This window comes from Trichomycterus rosablanca, chromosome 24 (genome assembly GCF_030014385.1).
Source record: "Trichomycterus rosablanca isolate fTriRos1 chromosome 24, fTriRos1.hap1, whole genome shotgun sequence".
Classification (NCBI taxonomy): Eukaryota; Metazoa; Chordata; class Actinopteri; order Siluriformes; family Trichomycteridae; genus Trichomycterus; species Trichomycterus rosablanca.
Window position 1 is genome coordinate 18,081,181 of NC_086011.1, and position 26,364 is coordinate 18,107,544.

Below are 26,364 nucleotides of genomic sequence, written 5' to 3' on the forward strand. Positions count from 1 at the left end.
AGAGAGCATGCAGCACTATTAAACAGCCAGTAGAGGTCGTAATTGCAGCAGGTATGAGGAATCCCCTCCATCCCTTCCAATTATTGTTTGTACATGCGTCCGGCTGGCCGATAGCAGAGCTGAGATTCAAACTTGCGAGCTCGAAATGTTAGCACTGGTGGGCTAGCGTGTTTTACCTCTGCGCTACCCAACTGCCCCTGCATTAAAAACACTGTGGACCAAGTCTAATCTGAGCTCCTAATGTCAATACTAATGTTGTTGGATTGGTGCACCTATAAATAAAAGATGAACGAGAACTACAATCAATAAACTTCACTACGAGGAACCAATGTCAGCTAAAAAACACAATCCTTCTTTATAAGAAACTATTCAGATAAAAAATGAACTTCCTAAACCAGCGCTTCCCCCTCACTCCTCGCCCTCCACCACACGCCCTCGGTCCTGAGAGCCGAGTTTATCGCCGCCGTCGCCGTAGGACGTAACTGCGCCCCCCGTCTCCAGCTGCAGTTCCTCGAAAGACGACGTGCTGGAGCTTCTCCTGCGCCGGTCCGAACCCGCCGAGACCGAGTCTCTGCGCTCGCGGTACGTGACGGACGGGCACAGGGACGATCCCCTGCTGTGTGAGGGGGGCGTCCGGCTGACAGAACTGCACTCGCTGTGGGAGTCTCCACCTGCACACAGACGCACAGAGATAAATATTTAGTATTTAACTCAAACATTAAAAGAGGAATCTAAATTCCCACGTTTCTGATTTAATCACGCCAACAGATGCTACGTCTGGCAGCACATACGTTACAGTGCTCGATGCCAGCGGCTTTTTTTTGACTCAAACAAAGCAGAATTAAGTTTGTCAGTGCTTTAACCTGGCCCACAATAAAATATAGAACTACAGCACATCGTTTATTTCTTATAATCAATCTTATGCATCATGTTTATTTAAATGTATTTATTTATTAGGATTTTAACGTCGTGTTTTACACTTTGGTTTCATTTATGACAGGACAGGTAGCTCACACAAGATTCATCAGAAACCGGAGCTCCCGGAGGAAACCCATACAGACACGAGGAGAACATGCAAACTCCACACAGAAAGGACCCGGACCGCCCCACCCGGGGATCAAACCCAGGACCTTCTTGCTGTGAGCCACCGTGCCACCCGTGCTGCCTTAAGCAATTATATTTAAGTAAACATCACACAGACGCTGAGCTTGTTTATCAAATCAACACATTCATTAAAAAAGGTTCGCAAAATATTTCTTCATGAATTGATCAGCAGGTAGAAAAACAGGGTTCACACCCATCTGAGACGCCTGTAGATCTCTTCAGATGATCGTACGTCTGCGTGTGAGAGTTTTCCATCTAATTAGCTCTACGTAGCTTTAAATAAACAACACTGTCACATTAACGAGGTTTAATTAGAGAGAAAGACGGTGGTGCAGCCGGATCAGAGACGTGCAGAACGGCTGTCGACCTGAGAGCAGAATGATAATGAGGATCAGCCGTGGGGTTCAGACTCATTCAGATACTCACGCTGTAGCACCGAGGTTCTTTCCTCGGACTTTTTTATCTATGATTTGAGTTTAAGTGCCGAATCAATCAGACGTCTGAGGAAAAGCTGCAGTGATGCAACGACAGCGTGTTTTATATACAGTGTGTTACTGAATTGAACTCGGTAACGTCGAGGAAAAGTTATTGTTGGTGACGAAATGTTCAGCAAGACTGACGTTAGAGCAGGAAAATGAGTTCCACACTTCCGCTGATACCTGTGATGGAACAATTTAATGTATAGATGATACGTGTTTGTGAGGAATTATTTCTCTAATGAAGATGTGAACCTTCCAGATGAAAAACATTCACATTTTCAGCATTTATTAGGCATAACATTATGACCACCTTTCTAATATTGTGTTGGTCCCTCTTTTGCCGCTAAAACAGCCCAGCAAATGTGATGATCTGTGTATTCTGACACCTTCCTATCAGGACCAGCATGAACCTCTTCAGCAGTTTGAGCTACGGTAACTCGTCTGTTGGATGATCGGACCACATGGGCCAGCCTTCGCTCCCCACGTGCATCAGTGAGCCTTGGCCGCCCATGACCCTGTCGCTGGTTTACCACCGTTCCTTCCTAGATACTGACCACTGAGGACCAGAAACATCCCACAAGGGCTGCTGCCTAATATATCCCCCCCACTAACAGGTGCCGTGATGAAGAGATAATCAGTGTTATTCACTTCACCTACACACTACAGTACTGAGACAGTATAATGTCTAAGCAATTGAAGGTTAAGGGCCTTGCTCAAGGGTCCAACGGTGACAGCCTGGCAGTGGTGGGGCTTGAACCAGCGACCTTTTAATTACTAATCCAGTACCTTAACCGCTAGGCTAGAACTGCCCTCAAACAGTCCAAAACACTAGTCTCTTTTCACTAGTGAACATCAGAATGACAGAGAGCCATTTAGTTTCCATGGACAGCTTGTATGTTGGTACAATGGTAAGCAGGGCATCACGGGGGCTCAGTGGGTAGCGCCGTCACCTTACAGCAAGAAGGGCCTGGGTTTGAGTCCTTTCAGTGGTGGAGTTTGCATGTTCTCCCTGTGTTCGCATGGGTTTTATCCAGGTGCTTGCAGTCAGGTTAATGTGTGTGTGTGTGTGTGTGTGTGTGTGTGCCCTGTGATGGACTGGCGACCCATTTGGGTTTCCCCGCTTTTCGCCCAATAAATCAGACCCACCAAGACCCTGACCAGTGTAACGTGGTGGTAAAACAGACCATAAATGAATGAATGAATAAATTATCAATGTTTAACAAATCAGTTTTATACCAGGTGAACCAACAAAACGTTCAGTCATATTAGATAGCCTTACACACACACACACACACACACACACACACACACACACACAGCGGGCCAGCTGGTGTGTACAACACATCCTCCCGCTCCTGCTGGGACTAGCTGACAAACCTCTCACTCACACTGACATGAAATGAGCAGCCATGTTTCATTTCATCACGCTGCACTACTGGGGTTCTCCAGAAACACCACACACACACACACACACACACACACACACACACACACACACACACACACACACACCCCACCCAGTCCCCCCACTTCACTGAAAACATGCACTGCAATGTTTATTTCTCAAGAACTGTCTAAGACCAGGTTTGAATCTATTTTAGGAAGCTACCTGTGATGTCAGTCCTCCCGTCCTCCTCCGATCCCTCCTCCTCCTCCGGCTGTCGTTTCGGAGCCCCCCTGACCTCAGGCACGTAGAAATGGCTCTGTCGGGCCAGCGGGCGGATGTAGTGGATGAGCCGGCTGCTGTAGATCTCCAGGAAGGGGTGAGCGCACAGCTTTCTCTTCTGCCAGAGGATAAAATTATAAAATTCAATGAACTTAAAAAAATAGAAAATATAAGAACATACACCGGTGCATACGCATACACATGGAAATGAGTTATTGCACCTTTTTTTTTGCATGTTCCCCCCTTTTTCTCTCAATGTAGTGTAGCCAATCTGCTTCCGGGGACCCAGACAGTGTGCAAGGAGGGTGTACATGTCATGCGACTCACAAACACTCCCTCCGATGTGCACTATAGCTGAAATGACAATAAAGCCTCTCTTGACCCTTGACCCCTTGAGTATTTATTTAATACAACCATGGCACTTGGAGTCTGGAGGTGTTTGTCTTTAGGACACTAATACACCCTCCAGAAGAAAGCAGAGAAAAGATATCGTGTCTGGGGGGAGTCGCATCTTTCCGAATCCTTCTGGCTCTGCTTGGACAGCGAGTTCTGAAGACGTCCTCCAGGGTGGGCAGGGGCCGACCAATTATTTTTTAGGCAGTGTGTATGACAGGGGTTGGACATCCCTGGTCAGATACCTTTTTAGTAGCACTGCTAGTGAGATCTGCGGGTCCGGGGTTCAGATCTTAGTGGTGCTATCGACCCGTCAGGCATTTATTTTAACCTCTGCTATGAAAAAGCCAGCCATGCATGCTGGTTGAGATGTAGAGGCACAGAAAATATATCAGTACTACATTTCTGACTGGTGTAAACGAGTGATTTATTCGGTGTGAGGAGGCAGCGGCAGGTGTCGGAGTGAGGTGTACGATGGAAACGCTCCACGTTTATAAATATTCATACGCAAGTCAGTAACGAGCAGGAGAAATAGAAAGAATGAGCTGATAAAACTGCATTAATGAGCGCGTCCTCCCCCTCACCTCAACACTATTATCTCTGTATCCGTCTCACATTCCTTCAAAGACCCCCCAACGTCTTTGCGCCCCCTCGCTCGGATCCCCTGGGTAATAAACCCTCTTTGCCGGGTCTCCAGGCTCTCACATGCGCAGAGTTTGGCCCAGAGGATATTGCATTTGTACATCACACACACACACACACACACACACACTGAATATCACCCTGCACCCACCTCCCAAAACATGCAGAAGGTAAACCAGCCACTATAAGTTGCCCTTGGGGGTAAATAAGTGCTTGGGTGGGCGTGTGATGCCCTGCATTAAAGCAGCCTCCTGTACAGGGTGTTTTTTACCCTCCTGGTTAAATTGGTAGCTGAAGATAAATGAAAGAACGTTGATAAACTGACTTCAGGCTTTTTTTTGTTATTATTATTATTATTGATCTTGCAGCCCGTGTGCATGATCCTGTTTTTAATCAGCTCGGCACGGCGTGAGGGATTCCTCACATCAACCGTGGATATTTTGGTAAAAACGCTGCATCTGTGTGAGGGTTTCTGAACCTGGTACTGATCTGAGAACTGAATGTCATTTATTTCTCTTTAATAACAGCTGAATGAACTGCGCTTTAGAGGTCCTACGATCTAAAAACATCTTCATGTGTTACCAATATTGCTAATACTAAAAATAAGGGCGTATTTACATGAGAAGGCATCAAAAACGTCATCAAAGTGCAATTATGAGACGAATCTGCATTTGTGTGGAATAAGCGTCAGATCCAGTGTTACAGCTCCACATGTATCGGTCTAAAACGCTTATAATTAATTTAATAGTTTAATGTACTAAAATAAGGAGACAGGAGCACTAAACTTCTCTTCATTATTACTGCTCATAAGTCATTAGCTCAATAAGTCACGTTAAGTTTTGTTTGTACGACCCGAGTCGCTTTTACCTCATCATATCAAACAGTTCGTCTCATTGGAGGAGCTTTGAAAAGGTCAGTGATGACGACATGTGGTGCAGTCTCAGGTCGCTTCTTTCTCCACCCGCCAGAGATGGAGTCTCACGGAGAGTCACATAGCGTACAGAGTCTCAAAATGCTCCTCTTGCACATATCGCAAAGCTCACATTTGCAGCAGCAGTGATGAACCCTCCTGACCTATAAAAAACATCGTCCAGCGTTTTTGTGTGGGATTCTGTAGAGTCGGAGGGGAAGCGTTATATAAAACATCCAGCACGCGGCTAAAATTAGTGCGCATTTAATTTTGGATCTGTAGCGCTACGATACAGAACAGCATTTAAGAAGCAGCTCAGTTTTGTTATTGATTAATGTGAAGAATTCAGGTTCACCGACGCTGAACTCTGCAGCATGAAAGTGCCGATGGGTGTAAAATAAACGTGTCTATTTTGGTTATGAATATTTCATTGGCTATTTGATTTAAGTGTTTTATTAGCACAACTAAACATCGCCATGCAGAGTAAGAGAGTGGTAAAACTCATTAACCCACCAGTGCTGAGATCTTAAGCTCTCCCGTCAGAATCTCATCTCTGCTATCACCCTGCCGGGCGCCTATACAGACACACGATTTGCTGTGTGTCTGTAGGGGGAGCGATTGTGGCTAAAACATGGGTTTATTGGTGCCGGGGCTGACCGATCAAGGTGCCTGCATGGGGAAGTGGAGGCCGGTGACACCCTCGGCCATCCTCGATCGGGGGTAAAAGTGGCGGCTACGATGAGAAAGAGAAGTCCAATTGGCGCCGACTGGATTAGGGTGCATTCTAGGAATAGGATTCATCCCATATTGCACCCACATTTACAGGATTTGACCAATTCTGCCAAATTACACTCAATCTGTACTACCTACCAACAGAATCGTATTGCAGCATGCTGAGATTCTCCAAAATAAACCCAGAACGCACTGCAATACTGTCACTGTTTTACACAATACCAACACAGAACAACCCACAGACACGACACACAAACATCTGGGTCATAAATATTCATCAACGCGACAAGTATTCCAGGCCTGAACGTGCTGCGAGAGAGACGCGGTCTCCTCATCTTAGATTTGATTAACCCAACACCGTCGTCATGCATAAAGATGTAATTTGGTGTTAGAAGATCCGTTTCAGCTCTGTGACTGTATTAAACAGACTTCAGCACTTCGTCGCTCACGTTTAACTGAGTCTCGGCGGATTTATTGAACCAGGCGCTTTATTTTATTTAGTTATTTCTTTAAAATGGAGGCTAATTTGTTCATTTATAAACACAATGTGTTGCTAAGGTGAAAAATCATTTACATTTAAATCAAACGGGGTCGATCAGCTCGGATAGGTTCCTTATTTTCCGGCATCCTATGGGAGTCAGTATTTCAGTAAATAAATAATACTTGCTTTTAACTGCAGTTCTATTCAATATACCAATGCCTTTTTTTGACTGAATGGGCACAAATTCCCACAGATACATACCTTGTGATAGTAACGGCTCCATATTCCCGTCTATGGTTTTCTAGCAGAATGTCAAACAAGCTTATGATCGGAGGTTAAGGTAGCAGACTTGAGACTGGAAGGTTGCTAGTTTAAGCCCCACCACTGCCCGTCTAACACTGCCCTTAACCCTTAATTGTCTGCATTCAGTCACAATTCAGTCCTATTTGTTAAAACGTCTGCTACATACGTATTATCTTTGGTTTCGGGAAGTCGTAGGAGCCGTTTGTAATCAATTGGGTGAACTGAACAAATCTATAGAAGAAAAATAATAAGACCCAAGCATTAAAAAATAGTGCTGAGTCGGAGCTGCACATCCTAAACAAGCTTCCCAGAATCCAGATCGAGAAAGGTCGTGGGAAATCCACCAGACTGGTAAACCAGGCCTGAACCAAACGACCAACTGGTGCCATGTGAAGTCAGTGAGGACGCCGATTTAACGAGGCAGCGCTGACTTCCAGACCCAGCAGGGGGGTGAAGGGGAAGGGGGTGAAATGGTGTCATTAAAAGGTTTTGGAACTTGATGAAATAATCAGAGCTGAGAGCCGAGAGATTTGTTTCAGGATTTCTGTAGATCTGTTAACACTGATTACAGAAACGCCATTAATGCTGCGTGTGATTATTCTCACTGACAACCTCCCGCAGAGTCCTGTGTGTGTGTGTGTGTGTGTGTGTGTGTGTATAAGGTTGTGTATAAGCATGTGTGTATGAGGTCATGTGTGTGAGGTTTTCAGTATATGTAGGTGTGTATGTATGTAGTTGTGTGTGTATGGGATTATGTGTGTATATGGGGTGATGTGTAGGTGTGTGTGTGTATGAGTTTATATATGAGCTTGTGTGTATGGGGTTTGTAGTGTGTGTGGTTATGTGTATGTAGTTTCGTGTATGAGTATGTGTGAGTATGAGGTTGTGTGTATGAGGTTTTGTGTATGTGTGTGTATGTAGTTGTGTGTGTATATAAGGTTTTGAGCGTGTGTGCTTATGTGTAGGTGTGTGTATGAGGTCATGTGTGTGTATGTGTATGTAGTTTCAAGTGTGAGTATGAAGTTGTGTGTATGGGGTTTTGTGAGTATGTATGAGGTTGTGTGTAAGTGTGTGTATGTAGTAGTGTGTGTATAAGGTGGGGTGTATATGTGGCTGTGTGTGAGCTTGTGTGTATGTAGTTGTGTGTGTGTGAGCTTGTGTGTGTATCAGCTTCTGTGTGTATAGGTTAGTGTATGTGCTTATGTGTAGGTGTGTGTATGAGCTTGTGTGTGTATAGGTTAGTGTATGAGCTTGTGTGTAGGTGTGTGTATGAGCTTGTGTGTGTATGTAGTTGTGTGTGTATAAGGTTTGGAGTATGTGCTTACGTGTAGGTGTGTGTGTATGAGGTTGTATTAGTATATGGTTGTGTGTGTATGTAGTAGGGTATGTATGTGTGTGTATTAGCTTGTGTGAAGTTTTGAGTATATGGTTGTGTGTGTATATAGTTGTGAATGTATGTGTTTCACTGTGTATGAGCTTGTGTGTGTATGAAGTAATGTGTGTATGTACAGTAGTTGTGTGTGTATGATCCTGTGTGTATGAGGTTGTGAGTGTATAGTTGTGTGTATGAGGTTTTGTGAGTGTGTGTATGTGGCTGTGTGTGAGCTTGCGTGTATGTAGTTGTGTGTATGAGATTTTGAGTGTATGTGCTTATATGTGTGTGTGTTAGCGTTTGATGAGATGTAAATGATGAAATGACTCTGACCGCTGTATTAAAGTGATATAATGAAGTAATGAAACTTATTTATGAATTATTTCTATTTATTGTCTCTCAGAGAGTAAATTTCCATTTCCTGTGGATCTCGTGAACAAGACTGGGGTCGGGAGAGGGGCGGAAACATCTCATGTTTTTCTTTTAAATTAAACACACATGCTGTACTTGGAGAAACGTCTAAAAACGGGTCTGATTTAGCGCTCACACACAACCTCTCCACCTTACATGTACCGTGTGTATTAATATCTCGCTCCTACACACACACACACGTTTTGGTGTTCCTGGGCCGGGAAACCACATCTATAGATTGTGTTTACAGTATTTATCTCACACACAAGAACGCTTTATTTTAATGTAAACACTTTATTTCGATGTAAATAAACGTTTGTGTGTTTGTGCTCTCAGACACCTGCAGACGCGCGAACGCTAAACCGTTCAGTGAAATCAGGCCACATCTCTGCTTAACACGCTGTGAACAGAGAAGCAATCAGAGCTGAAAGCCTACATTAGCCTCGGCGTCCTGATTGCCCCGGACTGTAATTCCCACTTGCCCGGACTCACACTTCCTCTGTCTTTAAAAGACTGTAATTCGCAGGACCGTGGGGTTGACGACTGTCAAACGTCCGGCGAAAAACACAGGGGGAGAGCGCGCCTCAGCTGCGCCTGACAGTCCTCCCCATTAACGGACACCGAACCTCTAAAAATACGCCCGACTCGAGTCAGACGAGGCTGAGCGTGCTTTCGTAAGAGCTCCTGTCGGGACTCAGAGGAGTGAATTTTAATTTCTTTAATAGGTCCGGGACTTGATCATGTGTCATTCTAGCCTACTTTTGGCTGGAGCTGGCTGCTACTTGACAGGTTTAGTCTAAAAAAGCTATTAAAGACGATTTTGTCTCAAAACCGATAAAAAGTGTAAGTCTCTTACAGCTGCAGGGAAAAGTATGTGCCCCCTTTGGGAATTACTTGGATTTTTAAATGGATTTTTTTAATGTGGCGGCTTCTCAAAGGGTTTGGCAGAGAGTCACCTTAAGGGCGCACTCACATAAGAAGCGGCAAAACCGTTTTTGCGTCAGCTGTGTCGTTGTTTTCTATCAAAGCTCCTCCAATGAGACAAACTGTTTGATATGAGGCGGTAGAAGCAACTCAGGCTGAGCGAGGAACTTCTGAGCAGTAATAATGAAGAGAAGTTTAGTGCTCCTGTCTCCTTCTTTTACTACATTGAACCACGTTAAGCTTTATTTTGAACCAGAAGCGTTTTAGCTCGAGCTGTAACACAAGTTTAAAAGTGAAACAGGGAGGAGAATCCAGATAAACACAGATACATGTGGAGCTGTAACACCGGATCTGACTGATGCAGATTCAGCTCAGATTCACACACGGTTTTGCAGCCTGTCATGTGAATGCGCCTGAGAGTCGTGTCCATTTTGGCTGGTGTCGCTGCGTTTTGGGCCTCATGACAGAACCATTCATTCAAGATTTAACCAGCCTGCCAGTAATTATCTTTGTATAAAGACGGGTCACACAGGAGACCTACTCTGACGGGCCTTAAACAAAAAAAATCCCCCACCAAGCCTCGCCGTCTCATTTCTTCCTTAAAAACTCAGTTGAAGTTCCTCCCATCCTGTTGTGCCCCGCGCTTACCGCTCCAAAACGGCTCTCTACAGGGAAGTCAGTGACCTGAAAAAGACAGTGCCAGTCTCGGCGCTCCTTTTATCAGGACCCATTTTCTTAAGCTAAATAGCCCTGGTGCTCCTCCAAGCCCCCCGCGCGCTCCGGTCCCATCCGGCCTCTCATACTCGGCTGCCCGCAAATTGCATTCTGAATTGCTTCTGTGTGAAAATCCCTCATCAGGAGAGAGGCGCGATGAGAGAGGCGGTGGAAATCCTGTTCATTTGCATGCGTATCTCCGAGCGGAGCTTCGCCGGGTCGCCGGGCCGTTCCGACAGCTCTCGGAAAAACAAGGCCGCCGTTCCGCGCCGTGGAAACGTAATTGAATTTGTCTGACAAGTGCTCGGACGAGGCGTAAAACACGAGTCAAGTCACACACGGGGATTAAACCGGTCTGAGGCGGATAGACAGAAAGAGGGAAACAAGAAAACAAACCGGGGGGCGTTTTACTGCTCTTGAAGGTCGACTGATTCGAAATCTTGAGTTTGGACTCCCACTAAGCGCTTCCACTCCGGAAGCTCTCGAAGAGTCGATGAGCTACTCGAGCCTCAGATATATCACTTCTTAAACCCCGACACACACGACGAATTTGCGGAGGAAACAGGGACGCTTGAAGTACAGCCTGTTGCCTAGGTAACGGTCAGGATGGATTTCCATGGAGATTAGATCCTCAGACATCCCAAAGATGGAGGAGAAGATAGAGGAATAAAAGCCGTTTATTATTAAAGTGGGACCGCGAGGATTGAAGGGATTCAGCACAAATCATTACACTCGCCAAGCCACGAATCCGAAATGCCAACCGCGCCCGTCATGCCGCATAATGAATGACCTGTTGTGGCGACCCTTAACAGGGGGCAGATGAAAGGAAAAATATATATATGTGTATATGTATAAATATATGTATATTTATATATAGTAAATGAAAAGATGAATAAAATGAGCTCCTACTCAAATGACTGAGCATAAAAAATTAAAAATAGGTTACAATTTAGGTAGCAGTGAAGTTCATTATATAGAAGCGTAATCAGTATATGTGCTTGGATCTCGCGGGGCCAGGACCTCCTCCTCCTCCTCCTCCTGCTCCTCCTCTCCTGAGAAAGAGCAGATTAGGAGCTTTACAGGAAGTGATTCAGTCGGTTACGCCGTACGCTTTCTAATGTTAAACTAAATTTAGAATTCACCCTATCGCTGGGACACGGCGAGTTTAAACGGTGACACTGACACGGCCATGCGGGAGTCCAGGAATTAATTGGCCCCGGGTTTAATTGGACCTGCTCTCTGGGTGGGAACGACGGCCTACTTTTCTCGCCCGGTGGTGATTAGCGTGACACCAGCCAATCTCAGGTGCTTTATTGTTCGTGTACGCGGGATCGGGCAGTCAGCGCTTTCGATTCAAGTGCGTTAAGCCGACCTTTTACTGCTGTGACCGACGGAGACCTAGAAAGCACTGGGATCTAAAAACTAAGAGCGCTCGTTTTAGTAATAACCAAAAATATGTGGACTGTTATGGAAATCTGTTACTATATATTAAAATAAAGGAGCTAATATTGAGCGGTTCTGTCACCCTCTGCCTCCAGAACAGGGTTAATCCGTAATGAATGCTGATATACAAGCACTGACTGGTTCGCATGCATTTGTTTAGAAAATCAAGGTGGACTGATGATGCGTCTGGCGATTAGGGAGGCTATGAAAGGCGCCTGCATCATCTTGATGTTAATAAATGTTATTCACTCAATTTTAATGGTACGTAGGGCGCCATTTTCATACACTACAAATGCATTTGCACCATAGGGTGCACCCGCTACACACAACGGACCTCCATTTAACAGACAAAATCTGCAGACTAAGCAGACTAAGACCAGTAGTTTGGTGATTGTCTGCTAGACTTTACTTAAGTATTAGGTTGTATTTTGCCGGGAGGCTCGCTTTGTTCTCGCCTCTATCTCTGTGTTTTATGGTTACGGATGCATTCTACAGACCAGTACTCCCCCTTTTAGTCTGTTAAGTCGAGGTTCCAGTGTATTTTCTCATTTTTTTTGAGAGATGTGTGTGTGTGTGTAATGATTTTAAAAGTCATTTAGGGTACAGCGGGGTATTTACCCCTAATAAGTTTAAGTATTACTAGGTTTAAAGTAAAATAAACAACCTTAAAATAAACTGAAGGTACTAAATACCAATACAGTTTCGATCTCGCTCGGGTTACAGACGGAAAGCTTTGATTCGGATGCACCAGGCTTCGTGTCCCTGCAGATCGTGCACTGACAATTAACCAACAGCCGATTAGTGAGCCCAGACCAGACTTAAATATTAATATATCACATTACGAGTAATTACGGATGAATTATGCAGCTTTAATGAGCACCAGTGTTCTTTAAGAGACGAAGGAGCCTCTGCTTGTATTAGAAAATCTTCGTTTTGGGGGTTGAATGTGCGTCGAGAGCGCGCTCTCATGGACTCTCAGCTCGTGTCGCGAAGCAGAGATGAAATAAAAGGTTCCACGACGTTCCTGGTTTGCAGGCAGGAGGCTGAACAACTGCAGCATCCAGCATCATTTTCAGCACCCTGCATGCTGATCAGTAAACAAAAGCTCAGCTCTGTACGTCTCACCGTTCACATCAGCACTAATGCACTTTAACGTTTGGGATTTGGGGCACAAACACACACACACACACACACACACACACAAACAAACAAACTGAAATGATCCGTGTGCTTCTAGTGAACATTTAAAGGGCAAAACAAGAACTTGTGTAAAAAGGAGAACCTGGACACTGGATCTAGCTGTGGATCATTTGTTACTAGTCATTGACAATTTATAGCGGCTGTAACATTACATGGAAGGATTTAACTCGTGTGCTGCCATTTTTTACAGCATTTTCACTCTAAATAGAAGAAAAAGCTGTTAAAGTAGCTTTATAATACATGTTTTGTCTGATCACCATTTGTTAATTCTCAAGAGATGAAGTTATATAATTAGAAAGACTTTATTCATCATCTGTACATTTACAGCCCAGATTGTTTGGAAGCCACTGTACGGCCCCCTCTGGATCAGAGAGGGTTACGGGTCTTGCTCAAGGGTCCAACTGTGGCTGAATACACAACCATAGCCCAAAGCTCTACCCACTAGGCTACAATTAAACACCATAATTGTTAGATTCATTACCACTGTAATTAAACTAATGTGTGCAAATCTCTGGACCGGTGATGCTGACAGTGTGTGTGTGTGTGTGTGTGTGTGTGTGTGTGATGGATCCTGATCTGCTCAACTTACTTTCAGTTCATTTGCACCTCAAGAGGTCAAAGCTCTGTTTCATTTACACCTCCATGAGCACACAAACACACGACGCTGTGGCCGATCCTGGCTGCTGTCCATCCCAGAGTCACGAGCGGCGCGGAGGGGATTCGGAAGTCTGACCGCACACTACAGACGATTGTAGGGAAGCTTGGTGCTCTTGTTTCTCTTAATATTTGTACTTTCCTTTTACACTAGTGCACTAGCCAACTACTGCTGAATTCTGAGGATTCAGGGTTTGAATCTCAGCTGTGCTGTTGGCCGGTCGAGGTCTGCATGGACAGGATTGAATAGTGTCCAAGGGGCCAAAAAGCTCACTTGACTGTGGAAAGCTAGTCCCTGTAACCCAGGAGTTTCATGAGCTTTCATTTATGGCAAACCTGTTTTTTTCTGACTGATTTGAGCCTTTGGAGGGGTAAGGGGCATCACTCCAGAACGGACATCTACCCTCGTCACACGCTCGACTCAGCATCCTCCTGCTCCACACTTTCACAGGGCAGGTACAGACAATTAGACTCCCATCTAAATTCTAACATCTTTTTTAAACTGTAATCGATGATGAACCCGCCTAAATAAAGCTTAGCGAGCGGAACAAAAGCCCCCTCGTGTCCTCGTTCTCCTTAATTCAACCCGCCGTCTGCTCGCCGTCTAATCGATGGCATTCAAATGTGGCATTTACCCGGTGTAAATGTTCCCGGGGTCCCCCAGGCCACGGGACAAAAGTCATGTTTGAGCTGCGGAAAGATTCGGGACGGCGGCGGGTCACGGACACGGTCCCCTACGGTCTGACCACACACCCTCCCTCCTGCTTTTATCTTATATCGCTTTCTACACACGCACGTTTGGAAGAGGATGTATAGACGGACTGGGTACCTGGTTACCAGAGTTACCTGGGTAACATGCCACGTTAGATTGGCATCACGTACAACAATCTCATACGCCTGCAATAATTTATGGGGTTTAGCAGACACTTAAACCTCAAAGCCACTAACAATTGACTGAATGACTGAACAATGCAAGGAATTGAGGGTTAAGGGCCTTGCTCAGGGGCCCAACAGTGGCCGGTTGGTGGTGGTAGGGCTTTAACAAGCAACCTTCCCATTACTAGACCAGCACCTTAACCACCTCTGTCTCAGTTTTGTCCTGAAACAGCATCATGTAACAGCATATCAGATCATGTGTGTGTGTGTGTGTGTGTGTGTGTGCGTGTGTGTGTGTGTGAAGCTACAGGTCTGGCTATGTGTCAGAAAGGCCATATGGTTGAGCAGGCAGCACACTGTCTGGGGAGAGGAGTGGCACAACCATTAGGTCTGCTTGGCAACAGCAAAGGCCACACACACACACACACACACACACACACACCCACACACTCTCACACCACTTATATGTGATACACACACAGTTTCAGACAGCTCTCACCCAGTAACACAGTGAACCTGGCAGCCTTTTTACCCCGAAATCTTTCAGGTTACGCCGGTGACCTTTCAGTGCCCTTTACCACGATCCTCCTGGCCGCGTTGCCCCGCGACCCTTCAGCTGCCCGCAGGCTGTGCAGCTGTGCTGGATGTCTCGGCGGACTCGGACGTAGCACGGAGTCCGTCCAACACGCCAACGACGGCGCTACCAGCTGCAGATTCAGCAGGACCGAACACACGCTGAGAATGTTCACCGTCCTACCGCCGCCAGAAATACAGAGCGTGAAGGTTTTATAACAGCAAACAAACAACACGCCCGTGTTTACGAGCACGATTTAGAATTAGAGAACGGACAAAAACAGCTCAGGGATTTATTGTAGAGAAGCAGGACTGAAACCATCGTTAAGTAAAAGACACATGACAGCTCGCTTCGGTCAGAACAGCAAGCACCAGGCTAATACAATGCCTACAGTGAAGCATGTTGGTGGCAGCATCGTTATCATGCTGGTGCTTCTTATCAGCAGGGACGGGGGCGGGTTGAGAATCAAGGGGCGGATAAATGCTGCCAGGATGCGCCCACAGATCCAAACTGTGGAGACGGGACAGCACAGACCAGGTCCAGACTTAACCCAAAGCTTGAGAGAATCTGCCATGACAAATGGAATAAACTGCCTAAACCACCAATCCCTTCTTATGCTCCAGTACTTCGGCTTAGCTTACAGAGAAAATCCCGCTGCACCACCTGGGTGCCAGTATCCAGAGACTTCTATGGTAAATTACTAATATAAATGATATAAATTCCTTTCTTATTTTGGTATTTAAATGCATCTCGATTGACAGTGAAGATATTCAAGAAGTGAAAAGGCTCAGAAAGTTGGTCTTTATTTTGGATGCAGCGTTCAGGTGTCAGAATGTTCTTCACAAACTTTTTGACACAGTGTATAAAACATACAATAATAAAATTGACGTTCTTGAAAGCACTTGGATCTCAGACAGCCTCTGCGAGCAGATGATCCACGTCTCCGTGGTGTCGGGATCCGTTCCGACTTGGTTGTAACTGTCAAACTGTCAGGCGCTGAACTCCGGCGCTGCGCTCTGTATCGACAACCTGTAGTCACGCACTTCCTTCCCACGAGCCGGTGCTGCGCGCATCGCTCGGTTTTTCTGGGATAATTAGCGGTTCGGCATCACGCGGGGACGCACAGGTGTCGTGTCGTCGAACGCAGGTCCGATTTTAGCTGGATGAAAGCTGGATTTGAGGTCTCATTCAGTGCAGGTGCTGGATTACAGATCTACACCAAACTAGCTGGTGAACGAGGGTGTTCACTCACTCACTCACTCACTCACTTTCTTAAGTGCTTAGCCAATCATGGTCGCGGGGGGTGCTGGAGCCTATTCCAGCTTTTCAATGGGTGCAAGGCACACAGTAACACCCTGGACGGGGCGCCAGTCCATCGCAGGGCAGACACACACACACACCCATAGGGCAACTCAGTGTCTCCATGCAGACACGGGGAGAACATGCAAACTCCACACAGAAAGGACCCAGACCGCCCCGCCTGGGGATCGAACCCAGGACCTTCTTGCTGTGAGGCGACAGTGCTACCCACCGAGCCACCATGCCGCCCACGAGGGTGTTCATGTTACTTCAGAATCAGAAAGTCCAAATGCTGGGAAATACATGTGCTGGAATGATCAGGCTACGCTCTCTCTGTCTCGTGTCAGTGATCAGGGTGGTCAGTGGCATTCATGGTGGTGCTGGATGCACGGGTCAGTGTTCAGGTCAGAGGCTCATGTCCCTGAGCTGCCTGTCGCCTATAAATTTAAACACATGGTCGATTTATTTTGCTGGGTTTCTAAAGGCTGAGACTCCGTCTGACCCAACTGATTCTGTTCACTGAAACCAAACATTCAATCCACTGACCGTATCTAACAAAATCCTAATACATGAATCTACGGTAGGTACTTTACCCTGGACCATGTGGTAACACTGGACAGAGGGTTGGAAGGACTGGACAGGGTGCCAATTCACTATCACACACTCATTCATACACGGTGGAGATTTGGGGACAGTGTGGCCTGGTGGGTAGAGCTTTGGGCTGACAAATGAAAGGTTGAGATTTTGAATCCCAGCTCTGCCACGCAGCCACTGTTGGGCCCTTGAGCAAGGCCCTTAGCCCTCTCTGCTCCAGGGCCGCCGGACAATGCCTGACCCTGCGCTCCGACCCCAACTTCCAGACAAGCTGGGATATGCAAAAAAGAATTTCTTTCTACTGTACATGTGTATATGCATATATGATAAATAAAGGCATTCTGTTTAGAAGAGACACTCCACCTACTGGCATGTTTGTGAGTCAGAAAAACAACAAAGCTCTCCAAAATAAGCAAGCATGGTTCTATAAATTGGTTCCATAAATAATGAATCAATTGACTGCTTAGTTACCAGATCTGAATCTAATCTAAGCACCAGCTCTACATATCTACATACCTGCTTCGCCTCAGCAAGAAGGTCCTGAGTATGATTCCTAATTAAAGGTTTGCATGTTCTCCCAGTGTCTTGTGTAATGAGTAACTACCTGTCCTGTCATGAATGTAACCAAAGTGTAAAACATGACGTTAAAATCCTAATAAATAAATAAGTAAATTAATAACCCCATCTTTACCGCCCTCGACCGGTCAGCAGAGGCCGCACTTGCTCCAGCAAATGTCCTTCCCGTCGTCCCTCCCCCTACAGACCCACGGCCAATCGTGTGTCCGTGTAGGAGACGATTGGCTGATAGCAGAGCTGAGATTCGACCCTGAGAGCTCAAGATCTCAGCACTGGTGGGTTAGTGTGTTTTACTGCTGCGTCACCCGATTGGAGTCGCCCGATGAGTGTCACACTGGTCAGCAGGGTTGAGAGGAATGCCAAACCTCCTGGCCAGAGCCGTAGATAGAGAGAGTTGCGACACTCCTTGATCTCGCCGCTACGCGGTCACGTGGTTCATGTAACCCTCAATAGTTCCAAACAAACCCGGCGCTGTCATGTTCTCAAATGGGACAGGCAGCAGTAAATGAAATATTAAACGGCAAATAATAAACATTTGTACAATTTCTGGGTATTTTCAACTGCGTTTACATTTACTGCATCTGCTTTAATGTCAATTTGGTATATAAAGTGGAAGATTGATGTTTATAATGACTTGTTAATAGGTCGTTCTTGTTAACACACAGTACATTATATTAGCATACATTACATAATGCGATATCCTTAAGTAGTAGAGACAATATACAGTATAGACATTAAAGTTTTTTATGTTTTGTTTTTTGCATAAACTAATCTCCCTTCACTTTCCTGAGGATTCATAATAATAATCATTTTTGCTAAACACTAAGTCATGTGCTGGATTCATAAGGTTTACCTGCACTGAATGAACAGATTGATAAACACATTACCGTACCAAAAACATTATAGTGCAGGTACATGAAAAAGCATTCATTCATCTCTTATTTCATGAGTGATTAATAATTGATTCCTACATGTAATACATTAATGAATTCATTATGAATATGCACTAGTTCATTTTGTCTAATGTAAGTGGTGGACAAGGTAGACAAACCATGTAGTTGAGTTAAAGTAGAGATATCCAAGGTAACATATTACTCCAGTAAAAGTAGTAGTAAAAGTAAAAATACTCTTTACCTCCACTAAAGTACTAAACTAAATTTACCTTCAAATGTACTTAAGTATGAAAGTAAAAGTATAATGATTTATTGTGGTTCTAATGTTTTATGATCATTTCTGTAACAAGACTCTTGATTAATCAACTCATTTTAGGTGAAAAGACTCGTGTGTCATTAATTAAGCTTAACTGACTAAGCTAAATTGGGTTATACCTATTAATTAAGATAAACATGTAACATTTAGTGCTGAGCAAATGCTAAACAATAACAGTATTAAGTATATTAATGACATTAAATTCATAATTTTTTTAAAACAAAGCAACATACAGCTAAAAATGTTTGATAAGTAGTGGAAATGAATGGGGCTCTATGGGTTGTTTGGAACTATACAGAGCTCCACAACCCGGAAGCTGGGCAGAAAAAATGTCCCGCCCCCTTTCCAACGGTTCCCTATGGGAGTGTCGCCACTCTGTTCTCTCTACCGCTCTGCTCCTGGCCAAAGATTTCACGTCGTGCCATTTATTTTGTATATAAACTAATATCAAATCATTAAGGGTTTAAAATGAGCCGAAACCTGCTGATCATAAAGCCTGGAGTGTCCAGATGTAATTAGTATCATCAAGACTTTAAATTACAATAAATAAAAGCTGACATTTGTGCTTGGAATGATTCCTCATGATTCATGTTCCTCCCACCGAACGAAAACAAACATCCCTGTCCCTGCTTTCCACCATGACTTCTCTAGATGCCAATAAAACAACACGTCTGGCGCGGACGATCGCGCTCCGAGTTTATAAATACGGCGTTTTCTTCTAGCGGGGTTCAGAACGCGGAGCGTCTGCGATACGAATCGCGTCGTCCGGCCCACGCGTCCCTCTCCCGTCGCGTGGCATTAACGGTCTATTAGCATCGGGAGGCTTTTGATAGGCGGCCAGCGGGACGGCGTGTTTCATGTTGTTGTCATCCTATCCCTGTAATCTACAGCCCAGATCCAGCCATCGAGCCGAAATGTCACCGTGGCATTTGGGGGAAGAAGATATTCGCTCCTTCTCCAAAACAAACTTCTGTGTTCACCCCACCGAGGGTGCACTGGATGGGGGAGGGACGGGTGGAGAGGAGAAGGGTACGAGACAGACGGATGGAAATCATGAGACAGAGAGAGAGAGAGAGAGAGATAGAGATGGACGTACGGACGGACCTGGACTGCAGCAGAATGTAAAGATGAAAAACTGCTTCTTATTCATGTTTTCACTGACAGAACTGACAGGTCCTGCTTTTCTCTACGCCGAAAAAGCCGAGTGGAAGTGCAGTGATGCTACACGTTACTGCCAAAAACGCCTAATCAGTTCGGGTTAATTAGTAATTATTATTTATTATTATTAATTAGCATGTTTAGTTAGCACTTGCAACCTTGGTACCGCTTTTATTTGTTTGTTTTTGTTCTGAATATCCCAGCTTCTTTGGATACGCTTCTTTGGAAGCTTAGGTCAGAGTGCAGGACCTGGACCCGAGAGTGTGGGTGCATGGCAAACCTGGGATTCAAACCAACAACCTTCTAGTTACACGTGGTAATCCACTCTGCCACTCTCCGCATGAAGCAGGAAAGTCTGGTTGATATCAAACTCATTCATGTGTTTTATATTTTGATGGAACTGGTAAAACCCGCGTCCCTCTCGGTTACAGTAGATGATGGAGATGATTATTATGGGGTTTCACCTGAACTCTCCCACATTAAATTCATTCCTGAGGCAGGAAATTGCAGCCATGGCAACAGAGGGGCGAAAAATAACGGGGCTTTAATGGCCAGCATCACAATCTGAGTACCAATTTAAGTTTTATCATCTTATATACATGCACACATATACACACACATTCAGTACACATACATACAGTTCATATATATACACACACACACACATACAGTACATGCATACACACATACAGTTTAAATATACACACACACATACAGTAAACACACATACAGTACATACACACGCACACAGTTCATATACACACACATACAGTACACACACATACACACACAGTGCATACATACACACATACAGTTCATATATACACACATACACACATATGTATATATGCATACATACACACATACAGTACACACACATACAGTTAATATATATATCTAAACACACATACACACACATATACAGTACATACATACACACACATACATACAGTACATATATACACACACACAGGACATACATACACACAAATATATACATATACACACACATACAGTTCATATATACACACATACAGTAAATACACACACATACAGTAAATAGACACACACACACACATACAGTACACCCACATACATAAGTACATAAAGAATAATACATACAAACACAAATAATACAAAATATACACACATACACTCACAAACATACAGTACATGGGTACACACACCAAGCATAACCCAGGAATCATTTTAAAATTAGGAAACATTTTGCCACAGATGGATCTTAGAGATAATCAGAGAGATTTTTAGAGCGCTGATAAATTAGTTAACTTGTTGTTTTTCACACGTTTGTCTACGAGGTGTTACACAAATCATACACTACACCACTGACTGGTGTCGTACCAGGATTTCCACAGTGTTAACAGGCATGTAGGGAAGAGGCACTTAATGGTAACTCAGGGTACCGAGCTGGCCTGGTATATCAGAGCCTCTGGGCATCTTCTGGGCACAAACCAAGCTGTCAGTCTACTGGATGTTTACTGTGGATCTGTTTCACTAACTAGCAAAAACTTTACTTATATTCTGATATTCTGTATTAATCACATCGTATATCTGTTAGTGTTTATTAACGTGTCCTGCTTATTAATAAAACACAAAAACACTGTGGTTTTGTCTCTTTGGCTGTGTGTTATGGGCTGAAATGTGTCACTACGGCTCCCTTTCACTTCTGGCAGGTGAAAAGCAAAAAAGATAAGAGAATAAAAGGAATTTAGTTCTTCTAAAGTAAAGCGCCACTCACAAACGGCTGTGAAAAGGTCATCGGTGAGACGACTGCGCTTCTATAGAGCCGGGACAGAGAACTCTCTCTCTTATGATTCTTTACAGACCCCCAGGTGTCCACATGTGGGCTTTCAAAAATATAAATTTGACCGAAAGCCCTTTCAAAGCCTTTTAATGCTCTGAATGTCATGAGCACTCAACCTCCGTTTGTCAGTGTTGACGTTTATGTCCAATTAGCAGCTTGAGCATTTTGGTGTGACTGTAGCTGAGAGCCGTGTGGATTGTTTTTGGGGGTTGAAAGGGGAGCACGATGGCCTCAGGGGTGGTGCAAGCAGCAAGAAAGTTATGATAGCAGAATTGACACAGCTAATCCTACCGCTCACCTTAATGTAGACGTCCAGCTGAGGGTAGACAGTGTGCATCCCAAGGAAAATCGAAAGCGGAGTTCTGTAGGGAAAACAGGATGACACCACGTGGGTGACCTCAGGGAAGGTGAAGATCTGGAAGCCCAACTTCTTGTAGAGCTCCTGTTGTCCCACGCTGGGTCTCTGGTCACCCTCGGTCAGGATAGTGCCCACTGCAGACCGGCACTTAGAAGCGGTCACCTGATGGACACAGAAACAGCCAAAACACAGAGGATGTTAGTTAAAATGAACCTGTCACCTTGCACTACTTTCTGTGCTAATCTGAGACTCTGATCACAATCTGGGGTTTAAATCCTTTAGGCCCTCTTATCCAGCAAACGTTAGCCAACTGTGTCTGTATGTAGGCGCCCGGCCGGCTGGTAGCAGAGCTCAGACCGAGCTGAGATTGATCCTGCAAGCTCGTGATGTAAGCGCTGGTAGGCTAGCGTGTTTTAGTGCAACCAGTATTTTAAGTTGTAACATACACCAACGAAAAGAGACTCTCGCGTTTAGCCTTTTTTTCTAGTCTGTATCATTAGCGGAAGAGTGTCAGACACATTCTGACCTGCCAGTTCCTTCAACATCTCCAAATTCTGAGCACCTCTCAACCACCAGAGCGGAGCTCTTCACCTCGAGGAATCAATTAGCCGAGCCTTTCCTTCCTTACACTCCCGAATCAGCCCTAACCGAACTCTTCTCAGGTGTAAAGCCACCCTCCTCCTCCTCCTCCTCCTCACCTACCTCCTCTCAACACCCACCTGAGGCCCAAACACTTCACACACACACACACACTTACACACAGGATGAGTCACAAAGGGAAAAGTGTCCTAATGAGGACCAGCCGCTCCAACCGAAAGGGAAATCTAATATATTAAACGCAGGCAGGATTTAATAAAGGAATGTAGCGGGCACAGGTGGCAGGCGGAGGGGGGCACAAACCGACCATATTCCACAGCTGTAATTGCTCCGAGTCTGCCGGACGACGACACATACGGAAGGATAAAGATAACACACGAAATCAGGCAGTAAAGAGGACAGAAGTGACCGGTAGTGCCGTCAAATACCTTCACAAACCGGAATCACTTGGATAACAGGGGGGTGTGGAATCTGGGTCACTGGACCGTGTGAGGTGGAGTAAATCAGGTAAAGACGTTACTGTTTCCACATGACTGATGGTTTATGATCCAGGCCTGCTGGGAAACGTTCCGATTAAAGCGCAGCCGTTTGTCTCGTTCCTTCTCCTCCCCGCCGAGTCCTCCAGTGGTTCTGTCAGACGTATCAGCTCATAAGATACAGCGATTAGGGTCAAGCGCCACGGAATCATGCTAATAATAGACGAATATTTATCAACACTTGGCAAGAAAGCTTCATTTATTAGATATTTTAGATCCACCTACGAATAGACTGAGAGAGATGGTACTGACGTCCCTGAGCTGGTGTCCAAATCGGGTCTCTTTAAAGTGAAAGAGAGGGAACCATAACATGTATGAAGCATGAGAGCTAAAGGAGCAACACGTCACTTCTTTAAGTGCAGTAAAGTGTGTAAAACAAGATGTTAAAATCATATTAAAATAAATAAATATATATCTAAACATTTCTGCTCTGGCTTTGCTTTGCTCACATTCTCCAGTGAACGACATCAGTTCTATGATTCTTTCACTTCCTGGTTAAGACCCCCGCGATTGGATCCATCCTCTAATATCTCAGGTACGAGGAACCATCTGGGTCCGCTGTAACGAGGAGCTCAGCACCCCGCGACAGAAGGTCTCGGCCGAAACACGGACCCAGCCGAGCTGAACCAGGACCAGCTGCTCATCATGGAGCAGGAGGGGTGAAGTGACCGCTCCACCTGCTCCACCTTCCTCCCGCCACGTCTCTGGATGCCGAGGTCTGGGGGATTTGTCACGTTCCTGTGAGGGGATTTGGACAGTGATTTGGATTCGGCCGTTCCTAGCAGAGGGGTGCTGTAGTGTCCTGACCCACTACGTGCACACACGGGTAGGGGGGCAGAAAGTTTAGTTCTCTTTGAGCTATACGTCAAAACATTCCCTAAACCTGGGACAATCCTATATAAATAAAATAAGATGGTAATAAATCATCAATCAATTTTAACTAGCGCAAACAAGAAATAAACCTGCACATGAACGCCCCCTTGTGGAAGTTTTACGTTACATCTTGCAAACCACAGTGGGACCAGATTTTATTTTGTTTTGGTAATGAACGATAGTTACACTTCTGATGCAAAATAAATCAGGATTTGTATCCAATTCTCCTGAATAAATTTTACTTTAATCAGATTCACAGTGAAGTTAAAGTCATGCCAACATCTGTAGAAGTCCAGCTGAGCCCGTTCTGCTGTTCTCTAAACGTAAACATCAGGACCACGATCCCAAAACCGGCATCTGCCGTTTTGCTAGTACCTGCCCCGCTGTTCTCCGCACAGACTCGTACCGGGTCCGACAGCAGCCAAACTCCACAGCTCGCCGACTGAGCGTCCCGCTGTGCTTCTCCGCATCATGCACTGACTGACAGAGCGGAGCGATTAGCAACGTGGTGCTGCACCGAACACGCCAGATTTAGCTAATGCAGGAAATGCAGCCAACAGCCTCAGACTTATTCGGAGGGATCGAGAACTGTCATGTGTCGGAACAGATCAAACAAAAGCAAGAAGAAAAAGATGAATTAAATACTAGTCCTTAATTACAAGTATTTATTTTAATAATAAAGTTTAAACTCCAAATAACAGAAACAGTCAGAATAAAATTTTTATCTTATCAGGGTTTGAATCTCAGCAGTGCTATCAACCTGTCAGGCGTCTGCATGGACGTGACTGGCTAATGTCCGACAGCAGGAATGCCAGCATAGCCGTGTGTGCCACAGAGCTCTCGGGTTCGAACCTCAGCTGTGCCACCGACCCGGCCGGGTGCTCAACAGGCACAGTTAGCCGTGTCGTAGGAAGGGAAGGTGGGGCGGGGTTTCTCCTGACTTCCACTGTGAAATAAGAGCCATAAGAACCGTAAGGTTCACGATTCTCCTCTCCATCCTCCACCTCCTCAGCTGTGCTGACTTGTTTAGTTAGGAAAAGAGCCGCGGGGCAGCTTGAATCCCTCGTCCATGAAGAGTTCGTTGTTCCTCTAGACTCTCTTACTCTCCTCCCAAAGTCTCTATAGCACCGGGGTTCGGACATTTCCAACCTTGACATTGGCAGCGCTGCTCCAGGCGCCTCTGCAAACGAGCCAAGATCATTAGGCCAATTATCTGAGCTGGATTAGGACTCGGCCGTGGCCGTGTGCAACAGAAGTTTGGAGCGCTCGCTAATTGGAGGCCTGGGGAAAGAAACCGGCTGTGGTGACAAAAAAGTCTTTCAGCACTTACGTACCGGAGCTGTCAATCCACCCCGGTCTGCATTCCAGCAGGGACTTCGCTGAGATGTGGCGGGCACACCGGTGGTCTGGCAACGGCGCAGACCGATAAACAGGAAGCGGAAAGTTGGGGATGAATACGAACCCACTTCAGAGGGATTCTGTCTGAATACGAACACAAAATAAACTAGCCATGAAACATCCACACACCGCAACTTCACTCAAAACACCACTAGATCTTCATCACGGTGCTGAACATCACCACTCAGCGCTGGTTTCTACCACACGCACACACACACACACACACACACACACACACACCTCAATCAAGCTCCGTTCGGAATAAAGGGAGTTTTTTAGATGCCACCTGAGACCTCTCAGAGCTGAGAGGTCCTGCCAGGCACCAATCAATCTCCTTCAGAGGTTCCAGAACTTTTTAAAGAACTATTCCAGAACTTGCTTAACGTTACAGAGCATTTTAGGAACTGAACAGATTTCAGGAGCTTTTCTTTCAGGGAATGGAACCCAGACCTCAACTCCACTGAAGACCATTGAGATTCATTCATCCAACGTCCAACAGTGACCTCACCCATGCTCTTTTGACTACACAGACACAAATTCCCACAGATAGACTTTAAAATCCAGAGGAAAACCTTCACAAATGAGCACATATGGTATTGAAAAGGGTTGTCTATGGACATAACGGTCCAACAAGGTGTCCATGTACTTTTGGCTATCTCAGATGGACAGGGACAGGAACAGCAGATCGCGCGCTCACACCGTAACAGACAATATCAGATCAGTTTCAAGTACATCAGTGTTTCGACCCCACACACTCCGAGAGGCTGAGCCAAAATTACTGCACCAACAGCTCCACTCAGTGGTACACGTACCATCCAGCCTGGTGATCATACCAGTGTAATAACTGTACATCAATCATACCAGTGTAATAACCAAACATCAAACAATCATACCAGTGTAACTGTACATCAGACAATCATACCAGTGTAATAACCAAACATCAAACAATCATACCAGTGTAACTGTACATCAGACAATCATACCAGTGTAATAACCAAACATCAAACAATCATACCAGTGTAATAACTGTACATCAATCATACCAGTGTAATAACCAAACATC

The 26,364-nt window shown here is 45.2% G+C and overlaps 1 protein-coding gene across 1 annotated transcript in view; it reads right to left on the reverse strand.

The window, feature by feature from the left end:
- Window positions 1–408: 408 nt before the first annotated feature.
- Window positions 409–26,364, reverse strand: part of LOC134301466 (testis-expressed protein 264 homolog) — a 28,246-nt gene continuing 2,290 nt past the window's right edge. The window contains exons 2-4 of the mRNA XM_062986160.1: window positions 21,838–22,059; window positions 3,193–3,367; window positions 409–671 (exon numbers count right to left, since the gene is read on the reverse strand). Of these exons, the coding sequence (XP_062842230.1) occupies window positions 409–671; window positions 3,193–3,367; window positions 21,838–22,059 (660 nt within the window). The remainder of the gene's footprint in view (window positions 672–3,192; window positions 3,368–21,837; window positions 22,060–26,364) is intronic.